The following is a 20866-nucleotide window of genomic DNA, read 5'->3' on the forward strand; positions in this document are numbered from 1 at the left end:
ACATAAAGCCCAAGGTTAGCTAACCCCCAGCTTACAGGCTAGATTCCCTGTTCTCTGTTACTTAGCAACCTCATAAATTGCAGAACAAGCTTTAGAGTCATGAAGTAATAGATGTACCTGAATACATAAAGACTTGCCTTATGAAGAAGTTTTCAATGTGCAACAGGAGTGCCTTCTAGTTTGTACAACTCGTTAATTTAATGTGAAATGCCTAATTGAAATGCCTTGGGTTGATATACAATTCTAACACACATCTTACCAATTTGAAGAACTGTGACACATGGAGAGATCCTATTGTATTTGAAATGATTCAGATGGTGTGAGACATTCCTTTGAGTGAGGTGAGAATACTGACCAATGACATATGAGCTGAAAGAGTGAATCACAAAGCGAAAGAATGGAAGTGGCCCATTTGTTTCAGTTCAGGGCTGTCTTTGCAGCTGCGCTGTGTGTCCTCTCCCCGAGCAGCGGCATTTGGGGAGAGGCAGCATTCGGTGCGGTGTCCCCTCACCCCCACCCTTCCTGTTTAGCATCATGCAGGCTCTTGGAGGGTTTCCAAGTTCATGACTCCTGCCGGGAGAATGCGGGAAACTTCGTAAAAAACAGGCCGGCCTGTTTGTGTGTGAAGGGATCAGATTGTGGAGGAAAGCAGGCTAATCAGAGCCTTGTGTTTACTGCTGTTGCATTAACCCTTTAAGTCACCATATTGTCATGTAGCAGCTGCATTTTAAGTGTTTGATAAGCTTGGGCAGTATGACAGTATTACGATATACCCCATTATTTAGAAATCCTGAAGGTATTACTTTTAATATTTTTTATTACTTTATGAAAAATAGAGGGGGCGGCATGGTGGTGCAGTGATTAGCACTGTTGCCTCACATCTGTGGGACCCGGGTTCGAGTCTCCGCCTGGGTCACATGTGTGTGGAGTTTGCATGTTCTCCCCATGTCGTCGTGGGGTTTCCTCCGGGTACTCCGGTTTCCCCCCACAGTCCAAAAACATGCTGAGGCTAATTGGACTTGCTAAATTGCCCGTAGGAATGCATGTGAGAGTGAATGGTGTGTGAGTGTGCCCTGCGATGGGCTGGCCCCCCATCCTGGGTTGTTCCCAGCCTCGTGCCCATTGCTTCTAGGATAGGCTCCGGACCCCCCGCGACAAAGTAGGACAAGCGGTTTGGAAAATGGATGGATGGATGGTTCCTTCTCATTCTGATTTATGACGATAAATTAATCTATAGCAGATATTATGAATTTATTAAAATTGGCAAAGAATTGAACCTCCATGGGGTTGGATAGTGTGGTTGTTTGGATATCTGAATATCTAAAGAAAGGGGGGCATGCTCAGAAATAACAATAGGATGATAATGAACAGATGACACATTGGAGATAAGTTTGGTATCAATAAAAAAATTGTCTATGCGAGAGAAGGACTGATGCCTTTGGGAAAAAATGAATATTGTTTAGCATGCAGGTGGTAAAATCTCCAAGGGTCTACGCAACTGTTAGTTGTCAGAAACCAGCTTTGACATAGATGAGGTATGGATTTGAACGATCCAAACTGGGGTTAATCACACAATTGATATCACCCCCAAATATAAGCAAACTGTTGTTCAAAGAAGGAAGTAGCTCAAACAACTTATTCATGAAATGGGGATCATCAAAATTTGGAGCATAAATATTAACTAAAAGAACTGGATTGTGAAACAACGTTCCAGAAACAATTAAGTATCTATCATTTCTATCAGAAATTACTTTGGAGAGTGAAAACTGAATCGACTTGCCAATTAAAATTGCCACCCCTCTGGCTTTCGAATTAAAGTCTGAATGAAATGCTTCAGAAACCCAAGGGCATTTCAGTTGCCCCTGATCTTTTGTGCACAAATGGGTTTCCTGCAAAAATACTATTTCAGCTTTGAGATGTTTCAGATGAGTAAATATTTTAGATCTTTTGACAGGGCATCTCATACCTTTAATATTCCAGCTCACAAATCTCACAGGAGAGCTGTCACGAGGGAACCCTGAATTGTTAAAATTAGTGGCCATATTTTGAATATTGTAGTGTGCAGAAAAAAGAAAATGTACAGCACTTCACCCACACCAGCATAAAAGCAACTAATGAAAAAATAAAACTAAAATAAGAAACAAAGACAAACCAAACAACCCTACTCACTCCCCCCTGAGCACTGACAGAAAAAAAAACCTCCATCCCCAAATGATGGAGGCACCAGTGCTGACTCTACTAGGAGTTGAGTCTATCCTGGAAATTCTTACGGCTATTAAGCGAAAAATATAGAAAAAGAAACAACAAATAAAATCTGGGCTCCTGCAAAAAAACTAAATGTCACAGAATTTGCAAAAACATGGCACAGAATAGTATATATAATGACAACTGGGAAAGTAATGTTATATAAATATAAAAGACAATACCACAAAATGTAAATGGTAGGGTAACAGAAACCAGAAAGGTTATAGACTCATTGTCTGAATTACCTAAGAGAAACATACCAACAAATGAACTTGTTTTTCAGTTGTCTTACTTAGTCAGTGTCTTAATGAATTGCTTCGTCAGGTGACCTAAACTCCTGTGTTCCATTATGTGTGATTTGTAGGCGCGCTGGGTACAACAGTCCGTATCTTATCCCAGGTATATAGCTGGCGTCAAATGACATTGAATGCGCCTCGGGAGCAGGCTGTCTTAGCGGTGAGATCCGGGTAGACGGATATGGTCATCTCTCCAACTGTAAATCGCAGCTGTGCCCAAGCACGCCGGAGGACATCAACGCAATCCGTGTGATAGTGCAACCGGGAAATTATGGGAGGCGGTGCTCACCTGGTTTCGGCTTCGGCTGGAGAGTACGATGAGCCCGGTCCAGGAGGAGCTCTTTTTCCAGCTAGAGAATGTCTTTTGGACAAAGACATCGCCGCTGTAGTAGAAGATACAAATGCATCTTCGGGAATACCTAGAATTCTGATATTATTGACGCGCGATCTGTCCTCAAAGATCCTAACATTTACTGTCCACTCTTATCAAATCAGACTATAACTGAGCCACTTTTGCTTGAAGTGAGACATTGTCATCAGTGCAGGAAAAAAGAGTGTTCTCCATCTCGATCGCGGTACTTTTCTAAGTGTGCACCTCTGACTGGATCTTCGATATGTTGTCCGCGAGCTCTTTCTTCACTGCTTGTAGTTCTGTCTTAATAACAGCTACGTGTTCACTAAGAGTGGGTTGAAGCTCGGTTTTAAATATCCCCGTCATCTCGCTGCGAAGCGAAGAGAGGAGCCCGGCTTTAAAGTCAGGTGATGCAGTCACATCTACTGTCACCTCAGCTCTTTCCAAGATGGGAGAGGAAACACTACAAGGCGGGGACGTGCTGGTCTGAGCAGGCCGATGTGGTTGTACAGTGGAGCCGTGCCCGGTTTTGATGTCATACTGGTCAGCCCAAACTTTAATATGTCATTGATTATGTTATCGGATCCAGATGATACAACACCAACATGGGGCTTCACATGAAAGAGCCCTGATTACTCGGCACATGCTTCGAAGCTTTGGTACCAGTCATAACATCACTAATCCCTAAACTGTTAGGTCCTAGTCTCTCTGAGGTGATCTAGTTACCCAGTGTGTTTCTTTTGTGACAAAAACTAAATATACCAATAAAAAGAGAAATTCTGAAGATATTTCCTTTTTTAAACACAAAGACAGTTCCCTTGCTAAGATTAAAATTGTTATGACAGATTTCATTGACCCCAGGTGGGTATTAAGGCATGAGGCTCAGTGATGAAAGTCAGAGTCTGCTCAAAATGGAGAATCTGCTGAAAGTCATAAACACTCAAACAGCATTGGAATCCGCATCTTCTGAGTCGTTGTCCACTTAAGCTGATGTATTCGATGTGTACGAGTCAGTTTGAAAGAGCCTCAGATTTGCTAGAATTTCTCCACTGGTACATTTGTGCGCCTGTTTCAGACTCTAAAGTGTGTATTGCCAAAGAGAAACCAGTTGTGCTCACAGGCAGCCGATTTTGGAAGAATTTGACAAATTATTGCTGCAAGTGGTAACTGGTTGTCTGATGAGCAAAGACCCTTCAATGGATGATGCTACTGTAAGTTACAACACCACAAAATAAACTCTACTTAAACGTCATTAACATCAGTTAGCTAGCAAAATTGCTAGTTAGCTGGTTGATGACCACTAACAACCAGATGTCTTTGGAAATTGGTTTTGTTATCTTTAAATATTTAGTAAAGCATTGCATTCTTTTTTGTGGAATATGTCATTTATTTGTGTACTTTTTAAATCAGTTTTTAATTGTTTGTGCTATTGTACTGTCTCGTCTGTTTGGCACTATTTGTGTATTTGTCTGAGCACATGTTCTTGCTGCTGTATGCACCAGAATTTTCCTCTGGGATCAATAAAGTAATATTAATCTTAACATTAATCTTAGTTTGTGTGTCCTAATTGTTAGGACCAAAAAGAACCTATACTGGACACAGCTGAACAACATCTCACTTTACCGTTCATGCAAATTGTTGACCCTAATTGTTGCTTATTTAGGTTGCGTTTCCTGGGGTAGGTGGTGGTAGTTCCTCTTTCCATTGTATGTTTCATTATATGTTTACCTTTTAAACTAAACAAATAAAGACACACTATTCAACTATAACCCATTGAAATGAATCATCATATATTCAAACATACTGAAAATCAGACACATTTATTTAGCCTTTTTTTGCTTTACCTTCATTAAAGATTTACATTTGTACATGAACAGATACTACTTTCAGACCCTATCTAAACATTATCTGAATGCAAAGTACCCAGATTGATATAAAACAAGTTCACAAAGTCTATGTTGTTTGCTGAAGGCTCATATCACTTCATACTATTCTAAACGCTTTCCAGCATTTACTTTGTTGTTACTTATTCTTTAAGCAAAATGAAGCAGGATTGTATGGTTACCAATAACCAATTAAACAAAATATGCCCTACCAGGTGCTTGAGCTCCCAGCATGCAGTGCACATGAACATGAAGTCTAAGCCAGCTCGGGCTGCATCGTGTGAACCATGGCGAAGTCTAGAAAGACTTTGACAGTGAACCCCAATACAGGCAATTTTTTCCAGAATAATATCAAAATGAAGGCATTTTAACTTAAAGTGCACATGTGCTCAGAAACGCAAACAAAACCACTGTGCTTGGTGAAAACAACACTGAAATACAACATTGTTCATACTGTGGAAAATTATAAAAAAAGATTTATCTCAGGTAATGTATAAAGATTCAAATCCAAGAAAGATGAAAGGGAACGTATTATATGTTATTAAATTCAAAGAAATGTTTCCCCTTATGAAAAGCAACAACAAGACCATTGACATTCAGGATTCTGCCTCTTTGACTGCCCTTAATTTTCCTTTATGGTGACACAGAGCTTGTTCTGTTCCTGACCAGGCTTCATGTTTGCAAGGCAAATGTCCTTGTTTTGATAAAGCATACAAATGGAAATTTCCTCGATGGTAGAGGATGCCGCAAATGACTCTTTCTGCATTTGTACGTTCCTGTTAATCAGGTAAGAGTCTAAGATTGTTTTCTTTATTGACGGACACAAGCAGATAGAAAAACAATTCATATAAATATGAAAGCTATTATTATTGCGTTGAATAATAAATTACCTTTATTCAGTTGGTTTTATAAGAAAGCTACTGCAAAGTGCTGTTAATGATGCCCAGCAGGATTCGTAGCCTCTGTAGATGTCTGTACGTAAAATGCTCATTGTGCTAGGCTACAGAAAAATCAATTATAAAGATTTTAAATCCATAATAATAAATTTTAGTGTTATTCTATTAAAAGTGTACACTAATTTAAATATAAAAAACTCAAAAATAACATTGTACATTTCAGTTCCTGTACATACCTATGAAGCAGCATACTTTTGTATTCTTTCTGCTTGATCTGCCATTGTTTACCTTGAAGCGTGTTAAAATTACATTATAATTCATTTGTGTGTGTATAAAAGGATTAAATAAGTGTACGAAATTTGTGGGGTTTTTTTTCGATAGTAACTATCGGACAGTGCCTCTGTCCTGACATTGCAGGATATGAGAATTTTTACTGTATTACTCTGAAAGTAAACAGTTATACTCCATATGATGCTCCAACAGAGTATATCATTACTTAACAGGGTACAAATACTGTAGCATTATAATAATGCTTATGTATTAATTATCCACAAACTAAGTGTTAGTTACATTCTCATCTCATGTTTGTTCATCATTAATGAATCATGACACATCTTTTATCTCAAGCAGTTACTATTTTCGTTACTACACATATATCTGTTGACTCTGTTAATCTTTGTGAACTACTGAAGGAACTGCTGAATGACCAAGTAATGAATAACACAATTGAAATACTGATCTCGTGTTTGTTCATCATTAATGAATCATAATGCTTTTATCTAAAGCAACTACTATATTTGTTCAAGATTTGTACTTCAGTGGGGTTCTTAGACAAATTTAGGGGGGTTTTAGCCCCCCCAAATAAATGTGTATTTATTGGCTTAAGTCATGAATAGAGCCATCAGCAGCCCTAGTACAGACTCAGCCCCCCAGTCAATTCATCTCTAACTATGCCCTGGGTAATAACTGACTTACTACTAAGTATTTGTGTTCCTTCTAGTAAAGTGTTACCCTAGAGTGGTTTATGTGCATCAGACTTTACAGCTTGCAAATGGTTGAATAATTCTAATGATTCTCAATCACACAGATCCAAAATACAAAATCCATCATGGGGTGGAAAAGGCTGTTGGTCCTAGCCGTCATAGCTTTCATGATATTGTGCCGATGCAGTAACAAAGGTAAGTACTGAACATTGCCCTCTGCTAGCCTTTGCTTGGAATTTATTATCATTTATTATCACAATGTAAACCCACCACATACACAGTGTGTCCTGGGAATAGCTATTCATCCTATGGCTTTGGCGTAACTGCCCTATTAAGAGGCTAACCGTTGACATGTCACATCACAATCTTCATTTTGTCCTTCCCTCAATGCAATGAAAAACGTTACTTTGAATAAACTAAATTGAATCATGTACACTGGTTTCACACAACTAGAATGAGTATTTTGAAAATGAGACATTCTTTTTACGTAAATGCATAGTTGAGTTAATCTCAATTAAGTTTTTCACGTCTAATTAAACCAAGTGAACTGGTTGCTAGACTTCATAACATTAAATATTTATCAGGTCGGTGAGAAGATGATAGCTCCCCTAATGGCTATAGGAGTGAATTTTCATTGCTTTTAGACCACAACTTCAGATAAAAGAACAAAGTCATTTTGCTCATTGAATATTCAAATTTTTACTAGGCTTAATTTTTAGAAACCCAGGCTTAATATTTAGAAGCCCACCATAATCGAGGATAGTATGTCGTGGATATTAGTCTCTACCACACTTTATTGTTTTCAGGATTCTTTCTGCTGTGGTCTCTATTGCAGCTGTAATCTTTTTTGTTTTTGTCCATGAAAGAGTGGGTGTAATTTGTGGCTGAATTGTAAATTGCCAGCTTACTGTTACAAAATAAAATGTTATTAAGCTTGACACATTTTCTGAACAGTATAAAGTCTAAAGGATATTTAAAACTTTCAAGGAAAAATGAGAATCAAAAACTTTTTTGGAAGTTATACTGAGAATGACCACGAAGATAAATTCATGGAAAATTTGCTACATTTGTGATAATAAATAATTCCTGTCTTTTTTCTGTTCCATAGCTGCCGATACGTGTCAGTATAATGAGGACCTGAATAACGCCTGGCCATACAGTAAGAGAGCAGTACACTTTAATCAAAATGAAACTCATAAATTAATAACTATTCCCATAAGATAATAAGGCATAGCAGATTTTCAAAGCTTAACATGGTAACTACTGTACAATCAATTCATATAATACTTGTACTCAACTTCTGTCTTATTTTAGGTCTTGATAATCTAACCCTGAACAACTGTAACTCAAACAAGACAGTTGTGATAGTTGGTGAAAATTACACAGGAATACTGAGGAGAACTCCATTCTCACAGCAATCACAGTGCTGGTGTAAGTTACAAGTAAGCAATTCTAATGGAGGATCGTGGACGGACACCAACCAGTGTAGTGAAGGTATAACTTAAAGGATCTGCCTCCTCTGAGTATACTATTAAACATAGTCCTAATTGCCAAGAAAGTGGTCTTGCTGCTGTATAAGTTGAATCTATGAATCTCAGAGAAACTGTATTACAGATTTAACACATGAAATCTCGATTCTTCATGTTTCTGGCTCAACTACCTGCAATTCTTCATCATTTATTTTTATCGTTCACAGACATCCTGGTCAATATAGGATGTCTATAATTAATACAGAGATTTGCAGACCCCTCACTAACCTGATTGTTAGTACAATGAGCACGTGATTGTTGGAGATTTTAATATCCATATTGAAAATGACTGATCATGTGTGAAATTAGCATTCACTTCCATAATAAATTGTGTTGGTGTTCTACGAAATGTAACAGGACCTACATATTCATCTGATCATGCTCAGGCATGTCAGTAGTCTCCAATCATTCTCTCTTAATATTGATAAGGTACAACTAAGGTTTGCTAATCTTTCTGCTCGAGCTGTTGGTTGTTCACTTCCTGTACTTCAGGCAATGACTTTATGCATCCATGAACCTAGTGACCTAGCAAATTACAAACTGCTCTCTAACCTTTCAATTATCTCAGAACGTTCACAAGTATCAGTCCTGCCACCATTATTGTTTATTTTGTATATGCTGCTACTCAGTTACGTTACACAGTTATACCACCATTTCCAAGATACAGAAAACAGGATAAGACTAATTAAGCATATTTTTCCAAACATGGAACAGGACCCAGGGCATTCTAGCAGGCTACTCTGGGTCAGAGGTATTACAGTTTCAACATTAGTTTTTAATCTTTATTTAGTTTTTCATTTTGTTTTTCAGTTTTACTTCAGTTTTATAATAAATTTTATAATTTTAAATTTCCAGTTTTATCCTTATAAAAAAATAAACCCAGGAAAAGATAAGCCTGCTTTATATAAATCATTGTTCCCGCACAAACGCGTCTGTTTGTGAAACGGATGGAATGGAGAAAATTTGCTGCGGCGTGTGAGGTTGAGATCGAGTTTTCCTGTGCACCTTAAATCATCCTAAAATCATCCTGAATCAACACTAAGCCGCCAGTAGAGGGGGATGGTGATTCACTTTTAAACACTGGATCGCTACAAAGTGTTCGGAGACTGCTTGTTCGGAGACTGCTGAGTTTCCTAATCACAATGCTCCATCCAGGGACGGATTACGGACTGGGCCAGCGGGGCCGCTGCTCAGGGGCCCTTGGGGTGCAGGGGGCCCATGGGGCCCCTAGCCCAAAACAATTTGCAATGCTTATCAACAATGTATTTTCGTTTGTCTATTTTAGAGGACCTACATTCTTTGATCCTCTGCCTACAAGAGCCCCTGACCCTATAGGGAGGGCGTTTGGCTGCCAAGGGCCCTTGAATTGTGGTGGTTGTGGTGGTGGTGCTCGCGAATGTTTTGCCCAGGGGCCCACACAACCCATAATCCGTCCCTGGCTCCATCCTTTGTAATTTAAAAATCTTAGCACTGATAAATAAGAAATTGCACTGTAGAAGATTTTAATAGTGAAATTTGTGACGACATAAGCAGAGAAATGTTTGCATTTTCCTGAAGACTGAAGAAAACACAGCAGTAATATATATATACACTGAACAAAAATATAAACGCAACACTTTTGTTTTTGCTCCCATTTTTCATGAGATGGACTTAAAGATCTACAATTCATTCCAGATACACAATATTACCATTTCTCTCAAACATTTCTCACAAATCAGTCTAAATGTGTGATAGTGAGCACTTCTGCTTTGCTGAGATAATCCATCCCACCTCACAGGTGTGCCACATCAAGATGCTGATCTGACATCATGGGTAGTGCACAGGTGTACCTTATACTGCCCACAATAAAAGGCCACCCTGGAATGTGCAGTTTTGTCTCACAGCAAAATGCCACAGATGCCACAAGCATTGAGGGAGCGTGCAATTGGCATGCTGACAGCAGGAATGTCAACCAGATCTGTTGCTCGTGCATTGAATGTTCATTTCTCAACCATAAGCCGTCTCCAAAGGCGTTTCAGAGAATATGGCAGTACATCCAACCGGCCTCACAACCGCAGACCACGTGTAACCACACCAGCCCAGGACCTCCACATCCAGCAGGTTCACCTCCAAGATCGTCTGAGACCAGCCACTCAGACAGATAATGCACGGCCCCATGTTGCAAGGATCTGTACACAGTTCTTGGAAGCTGAAAATGTCCCAGTTCTTGCATGGCCAGCATACTCACCGGACATGTCACCCATTGAGCATGTTTGGGATGTGCTTGACCGGCGTATACGACAGCGTGTACCAGTTCCCACTAATATCCAACAACTTCGCACAGCCATTGAAGAGGAGTGGACCAACATTCCACAGGCCACAATTGACAATCTGATAAACTCTATGCGAAGAAGATGTGTTGCATTGCATGAGGCAAATGGTGGTCACACCAGATACTGACCGGTTCTGAGTCCCCAGACCCCCAATAAAGCAAAAAACTGCACATTCCAGGGTGGCCTTTTATTGTGGGCAGTATAAGGTACACCTGTGCACTACCCATGATGTCAGATCAGCATCTTGATGTGGCACACCTGTGAGGTGGGATGGATTATCTCAGCAAAGCAGAAGTGCTCACTATCACACATTTAGACTGATTTGTGAGAAATGTTTGAGAGAAATGGTAATATTGTGTATCTGGAATGAATTGTAGGTCTTTAAGTCCATCTCATGAAAAATGGGAGCAGAAACAAGAGTGTTGCGTTTATATTTTTGTTCAGTATATATATATATATATATATATATATATATATATTAAAAAAACCTGTTTAAATTGGGATCCTATGACACAATATAGAGGTATATTGCCTTTTGAATTTCAGTCCCTTCCTAATGAATATTTTTTAGGTACCCAAGGCTGTGCAAATCTCTCTGTTCTGTCATATCAACCTAATGGAAATGAAAGTGAAGGTAAGGCTCATTTCTGTGTTCCAGATAAGGTCACATCCTAACTGTCTGTCGAATTCAAAGTTTCAATAAGTAAATGATGAATGCCATTCCATGTGAATACTTGTCATTTATCTGTTCATTTAAATTATTTGTGTATACTATTCAGCTGATTTTTGGGTGTGGCAAGATGGTCAGTCATACCGAGTATACCTGCAGAAGTCTTTGTTGAGCCTACTGAATCTTTCACTGATTCTTTTACCAGGTACTTCAAAAGGTCCTCAATGTTGTTTTTGTTACTCCATGAAACTAAACTGTAATGGAAATGGGCTAGTTTTGGTTTTAATCATTAATTCATGTTAATTTATTATATTGATTTAATTATGAATTATTTAATATGGGAAATTAATGAAACTTGTATTATATAAATTAAGAATTATATGTGTAATATTATTCAAATTCTAGTTTGCATGCCAGAACCCAAATGATTAAATTATTGTTTTCAAGTCTTTAAAATTATAAAACTAATCTTGCTTTTTGAATATTTATTTTCAAAGGAAACCAATCCTGTAATATAACTCTAAACACTAGAAAAACATGTATGTCTGCAAAGTTTGTTGCAGATATTTGCCGAAGTAAGTAACAAATAAATCTTTCATTCGTTGCTCATTGTGTCATATTGAAACCCTGAATTGATATTCTGTGCTCTGTCCAGAGCTGCATGTTCAAAATTTTTTACTTACTAGTACTCAGTGGAATGGGGTCCCATCCCTAGCATATCCCCAATGTTGTGCCATCCCTAACATATCCCCAATGGGATCCCATCCCTGGCATATCCCCAGTGGGGTCCCATCCCTGGCATATCCCCAATGGGGTCCCATCCCTGGCATATCCCCAGTGGGGTCCCACCCCTGGCATATCCCCAATGGGGTCCCATCCCTGGCATATCCCCAATGGGATCCCATCCCTGGCATATCCCCAGTGGGGTCCCACCCCTGGCATATCCCCAATGGGGTCCCATCCCTGGCATATCCCCAATGGGGTCCCACCCCTGGCATATCCCCAATGGGGTCCCATCCCTGGCATATCCCCAATGGGATCCCATCCCTGGCATATCCCCAGTGGGGTCCCACCCCTGGCATATCCCCAGTAGGGTCCCATCCCTGGCATATCCCCAATGGCATCCCATCCCTGGCATATCCCCAGTGGGGTCCCATCCCTGGCATATCCCCAGTGGGGTCCCACCCCTGGCATATCCCCAATGGGATCCTATCCCTGGCATATCCCCCACTGTGGTCCCATCCCTGGCATATCCCCAATGGGGTCCAATCCCTGGCATATCCCCAATGGGGTCCCATCCCTGGCATATCCCCAATGGGGTCCCATCCTTGGCATATCCCCAATAGGATCCCATCCCTGGCATAACCCCCACTGTGGTCCCATCCCTGGCAGTGTGGTCCTGTCCCTAGCATACCCACCCCCCCCCCCCCCCCCAAGTGTGGTCCTGTCCCTAGCATCCCCCCCAAAGGGGTCTTGTCGCTAAAATTGTGGCTGTGTCTAACATACGATACATCCCAAGTTAAGTTGAACAAACATTCATTAGCATTTGTGAAAATAGATATAGGGACAATTTCAAAATTCTTCCTTCATATGTTTCCATCCATCTTTTAACCAAACTGCTGTGAGGATCCTGGAGCCTACCCTAGGCAGCACAGGGCACAAACATGTACAATCATAACTAATAGTCAACTTAGAGACCCCCAACTGCATATCTTTGGCATGTGGAAACCAGCATACCCAGAGTAAACCTGTATGACACTGAGAGATACACTATTCAAATGTATGTGTATTAACACAGAATTTAAATGTATCCTTCTGTTCCAGGCGAAAACAAGAGATTTGTTATTAACATCACAATAGGAAGCACTAATTGTTCCCAAAATATTACATGTGCAAAATGTCAAATTGTAGAATATCCCGAAATGAACTTTACACTTCCTGAAGTGGGAAACACGACATCAGGAATAAGTGCAGCTGTTGCTGTGTAAGTGATTTTTTTTCTATCTTTGTTCCTTAATTTTACTTTTTCCCTGCTGTTTCTAAACTGTATTTTTGATTGTATTTTTCTGACTGTATCTTATGTCCATGTCTCAGTATTGTCAGATTGTCAGTGTTGTATGTCTTTCATATTAATATTTATGTTCTGTTTATCACTGTTTTTCTTGCACTACGACCTACAGTACAAGTTCATAATTTCATCTCAGGCAATGATGACAATGACAATAACGATGGTTTGACTATGGCCTAAATTGCTGTCACGGCAGTCAGCACTAGACGAGGCCACATTTTATGCATCAGAATGATAGCTCTTCTCTAACAGGCAGGTTATGGAAAACCTCACGCAACTGTTGACCTTGATGGGAAGTAAATCATCTGCATCTATCACAATGGGAGAAGCCAAAGGCATTCTGGTGAAAACAGAAGATAACACTCTTTCAGGATCTTCCTTTGTAATCTCTGATTCCGTAATGGTAAATATTTTTCCATTGAGGACTATCACCTGTGGTCTCCAGGGCTGGGTGCGGGAATGTTCTCCAGGGTTTCCTACTGCATGTCAAAGACAGAGTGCTTTATTGCCTGGGACATGCTCCAGGGGCCTATGCAAGCCTTCCTTGGATATTTGATTAGAAGGTGGAGGTGCTTCATTTAATGTTTTTTTTTTCATATTCATGGAATATACTGGAATTTATGTCCAGTAAAAAGAGGCAGTTTCTTTACTGGTACATAGGCAAATGCCACTGATAAGGCAAAAGGGTATTGTTGTTTGAGCAATTCCCTTCACAGTGGCTGAATTCCTACTCAATTAGCTTACAGTTATGCATTGCATAATGACATTTCAAGCAACGATGGAGTGTATATACAATATGGCCGGTGGCCCCATAAGATTATCACAGAGCTGGAAAATTCCTATCACCTTCTGATGTCATAGTGCAATGTATTGTTCACTTGTTTGTGGTGATGCTGATGTAAACAAACCTACTGCACTGCCAGTCATGTAAAAGATTAGCACATGGGATTATGTACTGTACATAATACTTGACAATGATAACAGCTATGTTACTAGTTTATGTATTTACTAAACTGTACCTTTTAATCGTTATTTAGAGTGTACTCTAAGTTTACTGTAGCCTAGGTGTGTAGTAGGCTAGGTTTGTGTAAATGCACTTTATGATGTTCACACAATCGAGTAATGATGCATTTCTCAGAACACATCCATGTGGTTACATGATGCATGTCTTTCAATTTTAACCTTTGCTTTCAAAATCTGCAGGCAAAAAAATGTATTTTGGGTTTTGATAGTTAAAAAAATACTCCAAATAAAAATTTTATTAAGTATAATTTAGATAGAGCTTTCTATATCTTTAGAAATTCAGTAAGATTTGAATGCATTTGCATGGTGTGAATACTTTCGCAAAGAAATAAACTAATTGATAAATAATTGATAACAAATCATGTGTCCAGCAGGATGTGCATAGATAGGTGTAAAAAGTGTTTGCTGTTTTGTAGATATCTGATGATGAAGAAGCAATGCAAAAATACTCGAGAAGTGTTTTTGTCCCTCAGGAAGCTTTAAACAAAGCAATATCGGTAAACCAAAACAGGACTTTTCTGGGAGTATTTCTGTTTCCAAATATGACTAAGGTAAATAAAATTGCCTTTGGAAGTTCCTCATGTGTAGTTACCAAAATCTCATCTTTGTAAATGATCTGTTCAAGGGTTTATTTTTATGATCTTTCAGGATGCAAAAAATACCAGTGTTTTAAACAATGAGGTCATTGCAATTGATATGGGAACTGGGATTTCTAATCTCACAACTTGCATAAATATTACATACAGAAACGTCACAAAGGTAAGTTACAAGACCAAGACAGAACCCTTCAGTGTCTCAGTATAACTTATGTTAAACTTTGCACATTTTTAGTGGAAAATGAAAATGAAAATGAATGAAAATGAAAATGACAACTGGAAAATGGAAAATGACAACTGAAAATTTATTTTCATGCAGGATGGTTTCAAGGTGATTTGCAGTGCATGGAACGGTGAAGGTAATGCCAATCCAAGAACAGACATTGAGTAGATTATGTGTTATTGGCATGTTTAACAAAAATCATTCAAATAATTAAAACAAACTTTTTGCTGCAGAAAAATGAACATTCATCCTTTTGGGTTGAATTATGAGGAAATTAAGTGTTTTCTGCACTTTCACTTGAAGGTAACTACCCCAACTGGATGAGTCAGGGATGCAACACTTCGGAAGACAATAACACTATCACATGCCAGTGTAACCACCTGACCTTCTTTGCAATTCTTATGGTAAGACTTTTTCATTGAAGCATTTATTCCTGAGATCCAGCACTTCATTTTTGTCCTCTATACAGGGCATTATGTTTTTGTTCATATCTCTCATACTATGTACACCACTTTGTTAAGTCCTGTTGTTCTAATTAGGGCTTTAAGATGACATCATTTATAGGGGTATGACCGTGCCAACTTCCACTTCCTATTAAATCAAAATCATTTCTTTTACACTGGACCTCAAGATAATAAGCAACACAGGAAACAGCTTCAGAGCCATGAAATGTCATTTACATTTACAGTTACGGCATTTGGTAGACACCCTTAGTCAGAGCGACTAAGGAGAGATAAGTGCTTTGAAGTCTCCATCAGTGAATACATTCTGATACTGGTTCAATAGAACCCGGCCTAAGAATACCCTCAGTCTAAAAACTCTGTTGGCAAGCAATACCATTTAAAAAAATTTTATTATTATTTTTAAAAATAAGAATATAATCCTGGAAGTACTAATTCAAGAGGCAAGTTTTTAGTCATTGTTTGAAGGCACCCATTGACTCAGCTGTTTGGACAACTAGGGGAAGTTCATTCCACCACTTGGGTGCCAAAACAGAGAATAGTCTAGATGCATGTCTTCCTTGCACCTTGAGTGATGGCGGGATCAGGCGAGCGGTGCTGGAGGATCAGAGAGAGCATGATGCAGGCCGGCGTAAGATAAGTTCTTTTAGGTAAGAAGGTGCTGGTCCTTTTTTGGGTTTGTAGGCGAGTATCAAAATTTTGAATCTGATGCAGGCAGTTACAGGAAGCCAGTCGAGGGAGTGTAACAATGATGTGTTGTGGGAGAACCTGGGAAGGTCGAAAACAAGTCAAGCAGCTGCATTCTGGATCAGTTGCAGAGGACGAATGGCACCCAGAGGCAGATCAGCTAGGAGTGAGCAGTCTAGTCTCGAGATGACAAGGGATTGAACAAATACCTGAGTGACCTGTGAGGAGATAAATGGACAAATCCTTCTGATGTTGAAGAGGAGCAATCAGCATGAGTGAGAAGGATTAGCAATATGAGAGGAAAAGGACAGGTGATTGTCCATGATCACTCCAAAGTTGCATGCGGTGACCGAAGGAGAGATCAGAGAGTTGCCCAGAGAGATCATAAGTTATGATGTGAGGATGAATCAGTTGGGATGAACAGCAGCTCAGTTTTGCTGGGGTTGAGTTTCAGCTGATGAGCTGCCATACATGATGAGATTTCACCCAGACACACAGAGATCTGAGTGGAGATACGAGTGTCTGAGTGTGGAAAACAGAGGATAAGTTGAGTGTTGTCTGCATAGAAGTACTGTGGTTTATTGTATACAGAATAAACCTCATACAAAATAAGTATATTTGGGGTTGCCCATGGTGAACTGTCTTTGTGGGTAAAGGAGAAAAAACAGCTGCATAGGCAAAAAAACATTTGATTTTCCCACTTAGGTTGATCCTAACGTGAACATCAGCAGCGCCAATCTGGAATCTCTAACATACATCTCCTACATTGGCTGCGGCTTGTCGATGTTCTTTCTGGGTATTGCTCTGTTCACACACTTCATTTTAAGGTAGGGCTTTCAATATCATTACTTCATTAACCCTCATCCTACCGACTGGGGTCCCCAAAGAAGAATTTACTGTGACAGACAATTACAGCAAAATAATATTAATTGCAAAACTTATATTAGAGATATGATAAAAAAATATCTGTCAGTAGGATGAGGGTTAAAGTCACTGTGGTAACACTTCACTTGAGGGGGCACAAATAGTTATTAGTAACTCAGTTACTACTGAAGTACAAATCATGAACAGTTATAGTTACTTGAGAAAAAAATATGCATCTTGATTCAAAAATGATGAAGAATTGTGAGATCAATATTTCACTTGTATTATTCAATACTTGTTCCTTCAGTAGTTCACAAGAATTTACTGAATTAACAGATATAATAACAAATATAGTAACTGCTTGGGATGAAAGATGCATCACAATTAATGATTAATGAACATTAGATCTGTAGATAATTAAGACTTGGTTTGTGGTTAATTAAGTAATACCATAAAACTACATTATGGGTGCCCCCTCAAGTAAAGTGTTACTGTGATTGTAACTGATACATAGGTTTGGATCAGGGCACACACAACTGACGTGCCCACTCTGTTCTGTTTATAGGAAAGCTAAATCCAATTCAGCGTCCAAAATCCTCATAAACCTTTTTGTCGCCATGTTTCTGCTGGACCTCACCTTCCTTTCCAATGAATGGATCACCTCTTTAGGCAATCCGATAGGCTGTAAGATCATGGGGGCAGTCATGCACTACTCATTGCTCTCTACCTTCAACTGCTTCGCCATTGAAGCCTTACACCTCTGCTTGCACCTCGTTGGTGCTTTGAAATTGGACACCAGTCATTATGTGCTCAGAATGTGCATTGTCGGGTGGGGTGAGTATCCAGTTCTCTATCTGCTTCTGATGTGATGATGCAGTTGTGCATGTCTGGGTGAATCCAGTCGATGCCAGTAATGCCTCTGCTTCTTACCAGCACTTCCTGCTGTGGTCGTCATAATCCTCTTGTGCCTTGGAAAGTATGGACAACAAACTACCAACTTTGGTCAAAGTAGTAACGTAACAATGTAACTCTTATTTTTGTAATTCTAAAACATTAGATAAATACTGTTATGAAAATCAGTGCAAGTAACGCCACTGGTGGTAATGTTACTGTATTGCATCTTATGTTTAAGTACTGAGGATTTGCTATCCTTGTGATTTCAGGTGCTGGATAACGGACATCTTAGTCCATTATATTGTGAACATTGGCTATTATGCGTTAGTGTTTCTGTTCACCTTCACCATCTTCATCATCATTGTGAGAAGGCTTGTGTATTTCATGGGCAAAACAGCAGGCACTTCCAAGGCAGGCACGGGAAGAGCTGATATATTAACTGTAATGGGACTGTGCTGCCTGCTGGGAGTCACCTGGGGCTTTGCCTTCCTCAGCTACGGGCCCCTCACAATACCAGCACTCTACATATTCACCATCCTGAACTCATTTCAAGGTGAGTTGCAGAAACACTCAGTATGTTTACATGCACACTAAGAAAATCGATTTATTGTGTTAGTCCGACTAAAACTGGACTTTTAAAGTACGTGTAAACACGTTAGTCTGCCTGGAATTCTACTAAATCGAATTTCTCAGAGTTGGACCAAGACACCCCAGAAAATGTGGTTAGAGGTCGATTTACTCCATGGCTACGTTCACTCTGCTAGCCACATCGCTCAATTCTCAGATCGGATTTGTCTATCTTGACGGTTCGCATTCATAACTACAAGTGACCTGTATCTGACTGCAATGTGAACGAATCGGTCATTCAAAACGTCACATTTGGGACTCACATTGATATGTTTTTACATTGGTCAACTGCGTACCTCTGGGACCCGGGTTCGAGTGTCCGTCTGGGTCACATGTGTGCGGAGTTCGCATGTTCTCCCCATGTCATCGGATGGTTTCCTCCAGGTTCTCCGGTTTCCCCCCACAGTACAAAAACATGCTGAGGCTAATTGGAGTTGCTAAATTGGCCCGTAGGTGTGCATGTGTGAGTGAATGGTGTGTGAGTGTGCCCTGCGATGGGCTGGCCCCCCGTCCTGGGTTGTTCCCTGCCTCGTGCCCATTGCTTCCGGGATAGGCTCCGGACCCCCCGCGACCCAGTAGGATAAGCGGTTTGGAAAATGAATGGATGGATGGATGGATGGATAATGGGCTCGGATTTGTACTAGATTTACTAGAGGAGGAACTATTGATGAAACAGAATGAACCTGGTGTCTTTTTCGCAGGTTTCTTTCTGTTCATTTACTACATAAAATCAAACAAAGCGACTGATGGAGAAGAAAGTGAAAGCTGTTCAAGCAAACAATCAGCCACACTCCACAGCATGGTAGGACACAACAACCCTTATGCAGAGCAAGACCGAGGACCCAAACACAACCAGTGACTGAGGGGGGGGTCTCATTGCTCATTTAAAGTCCTTTCATTATACTGTTACATCTACATCTTTAAAAGCACAAGTATTTATTTCATGGCTTTAACTTAGTTCGAAATTCGTTTGAATGTACATTCCCCTTACATGAATCAGGGGGAAAAAATCTACACATGCAACATTAACGCTTAGTAAACCTCTAAGGCCACCATTTTAAACTGCCGTATTGGCACTCCCAACAATCCAAAGATATATATAAACACACACTGCAGGACTTCATAGTGCGCAGATGTCACTTGAATATATGAGTAAAAATGCCGTGTGTGTGAACGTGAAAAAAGATTTAGGCGCACTGGTGCGAGTGACTTCTGACATCGCCTAAGAAAAACTGGAACCACACGAGGCGCTCTCAATGAGTGAGCCACACTTCACACACAAAGCCATATTTAAATATATTTACATGCTAGTTGCGTATCACGCTACAATTGGCTGCTTCAGAATGTGCTAATCTATATATATATATATACACTTGAATTGCTATTGTAGATGGGGATGGGCGGGTTTATTTCGAAAAGACATAAAAAGTGACAGATAATGCTTTCTCATATTCATATAATTGTCCGAATAAGAACGCAGAGTAACAAGCTGCTTCAGCCGAAAACAATGCATTTTGCAGTTAATAAAACACAGAGTTGCCAACTTTCGTCAGCTGGCTGGAATGAGATTTTCAATTCCAGACAAATCCGCACACACATGTACACGCCTGAAACAGTTTTATTACCTTGTAAATAGTCTGTATGGTTTGCAAACATTACCAACGCTTCTGATGTCGCTAATTTTAGATTTATGATAGAATAATATATATGTGCCGTAAGATTTCTGAGGTCTGTGAGGCGTACGAGGTTTTTCTTTTGTTGATTTGTATAAAAGAATATTACTTAATAGTTGTTCAGAAACATAAACTTGACATAAACATAAAAAAACATAAAAATGAAATCACCAGTAAACCCTGTCTACTTATCCAACATTTTATAAAAAAAAATAAATAAAATTTGGTTGAGGGTGTTTGATTCGCTGATGTTAACACTAATGGTATATTATAGAAACCAAAAGGGCTGTTAGCGAATGTATATTACTTTTTAATTTGCCACCATGTATGTATGTAACTAGGTTATTTTTGTTTGCTGTGGACAATTACACAAAATCCTTTTAATACTTGTTAATTTCCTGTTAGGACACAGCGTCAGATTGTGTTTATAGAAAAGTCAAATGCGCAGATAAACCGGTTACACACACCTTATGTACAAAGCTTGGCCAAGCCACTTGGATTTAATTACAGCATGAATTGTAATGCGAAATATGATAAAGCATCAATGAAATCCAAAATACGAAATTAAAAAGCTAGTTTCTTGTT

General features: G+C 39.5%; 1 protein-coding gene across 2 annotated transcripts; it reads left to right on the forward strand.

Annotated features, from left to right (window-relative positions):
• The first annotated feature begins 5408 nt into the window (after positions 1 to 5408).
• Positions 5409 to 20866, forward strand: LOC125720872 (adhesion G-protein coupled receptor G2-like). Of its 2 annotated transcripts, none has more exons than XM_048996768.1 (18): positions 5409 to 5562; positions 6759 to 6849; positions 7763 to 7813; positions 7969 to 8148; positions 11067 to 11129; positions 11275 to 11382; positions 11663 to 11740; positions 12990 to 13149; positions 13486 to 13636; positions 14673 to 14807; positions 14905 to 15015; positions 15172 to 15211; positions 15379 to 15479; positions 16929 to 17050; positions 17653 to 17921; positions 18021 to 18111; positions 18251 to 18534; positions 19310 to 20866. In XM_048996768.1, exons 2-18 carry the CDS (start codon positions 6780 to 6782, stop codon positions 19465 to 19467), a joined length of 2172 nt encoding a protein of 723 aa, XP_048852725.1. In that variant the 5' UTR covers positions 5409 to 5562; positions 6759 to 6779; the 3' UTR covers positions 19468 to 20866. The 2 variants fall into 2 exon arrangements, with proteins under 2 accessions (XP_048852725.1, XP_048852726.1); XM_048996769.1 differs by having other exon boundaries at positions 5410 to 5562; positions 11275 to 11370.

This window comes from Brienomyrus brachyistius, unplaced genomic scaffold, assembly GCF_023856365.1.
Source record: "Brienomyrus brachyistius isolate T26 unplaced genomic scaffold, BBRACH_0.4 scaffold27, whole genome shotgun sequence".
NCBI lineage: Eukaryota > Metazoa > Chordata > Actinopteri > Osteoglossiformes > Mormyridae > Brienomyrus > Brienomyrus brachyistius.

What these genes read in the sequence shown, in the direction of transcription:
- LOC125720872 (XM_048996768.1), top strand. Translation starts at nt 6,780, where the DNA reads ATGGGGTGGAAAAGGCTGTTGGTCCTAGCCGTCATAGCTTTCATGATA. An exon ending in CATACAGAAACGTCACAAAG is followed by an intron (nt 15,016 to 15,171) that starts GTAAGTTACAAG and finishes ATTTTCATGCAG; the next exon opens with GATGGTTTCAAGGTGATTTG. An exon ending in AATGTGCATTGTCGGGTGGG is followed by an intron (nt 17,922 to 18,020) that starts GTGAGTATCCAG and finishes GCTTCTTACCAG; the next exon opens with CACTTCCTGCTGTGGTCGTC.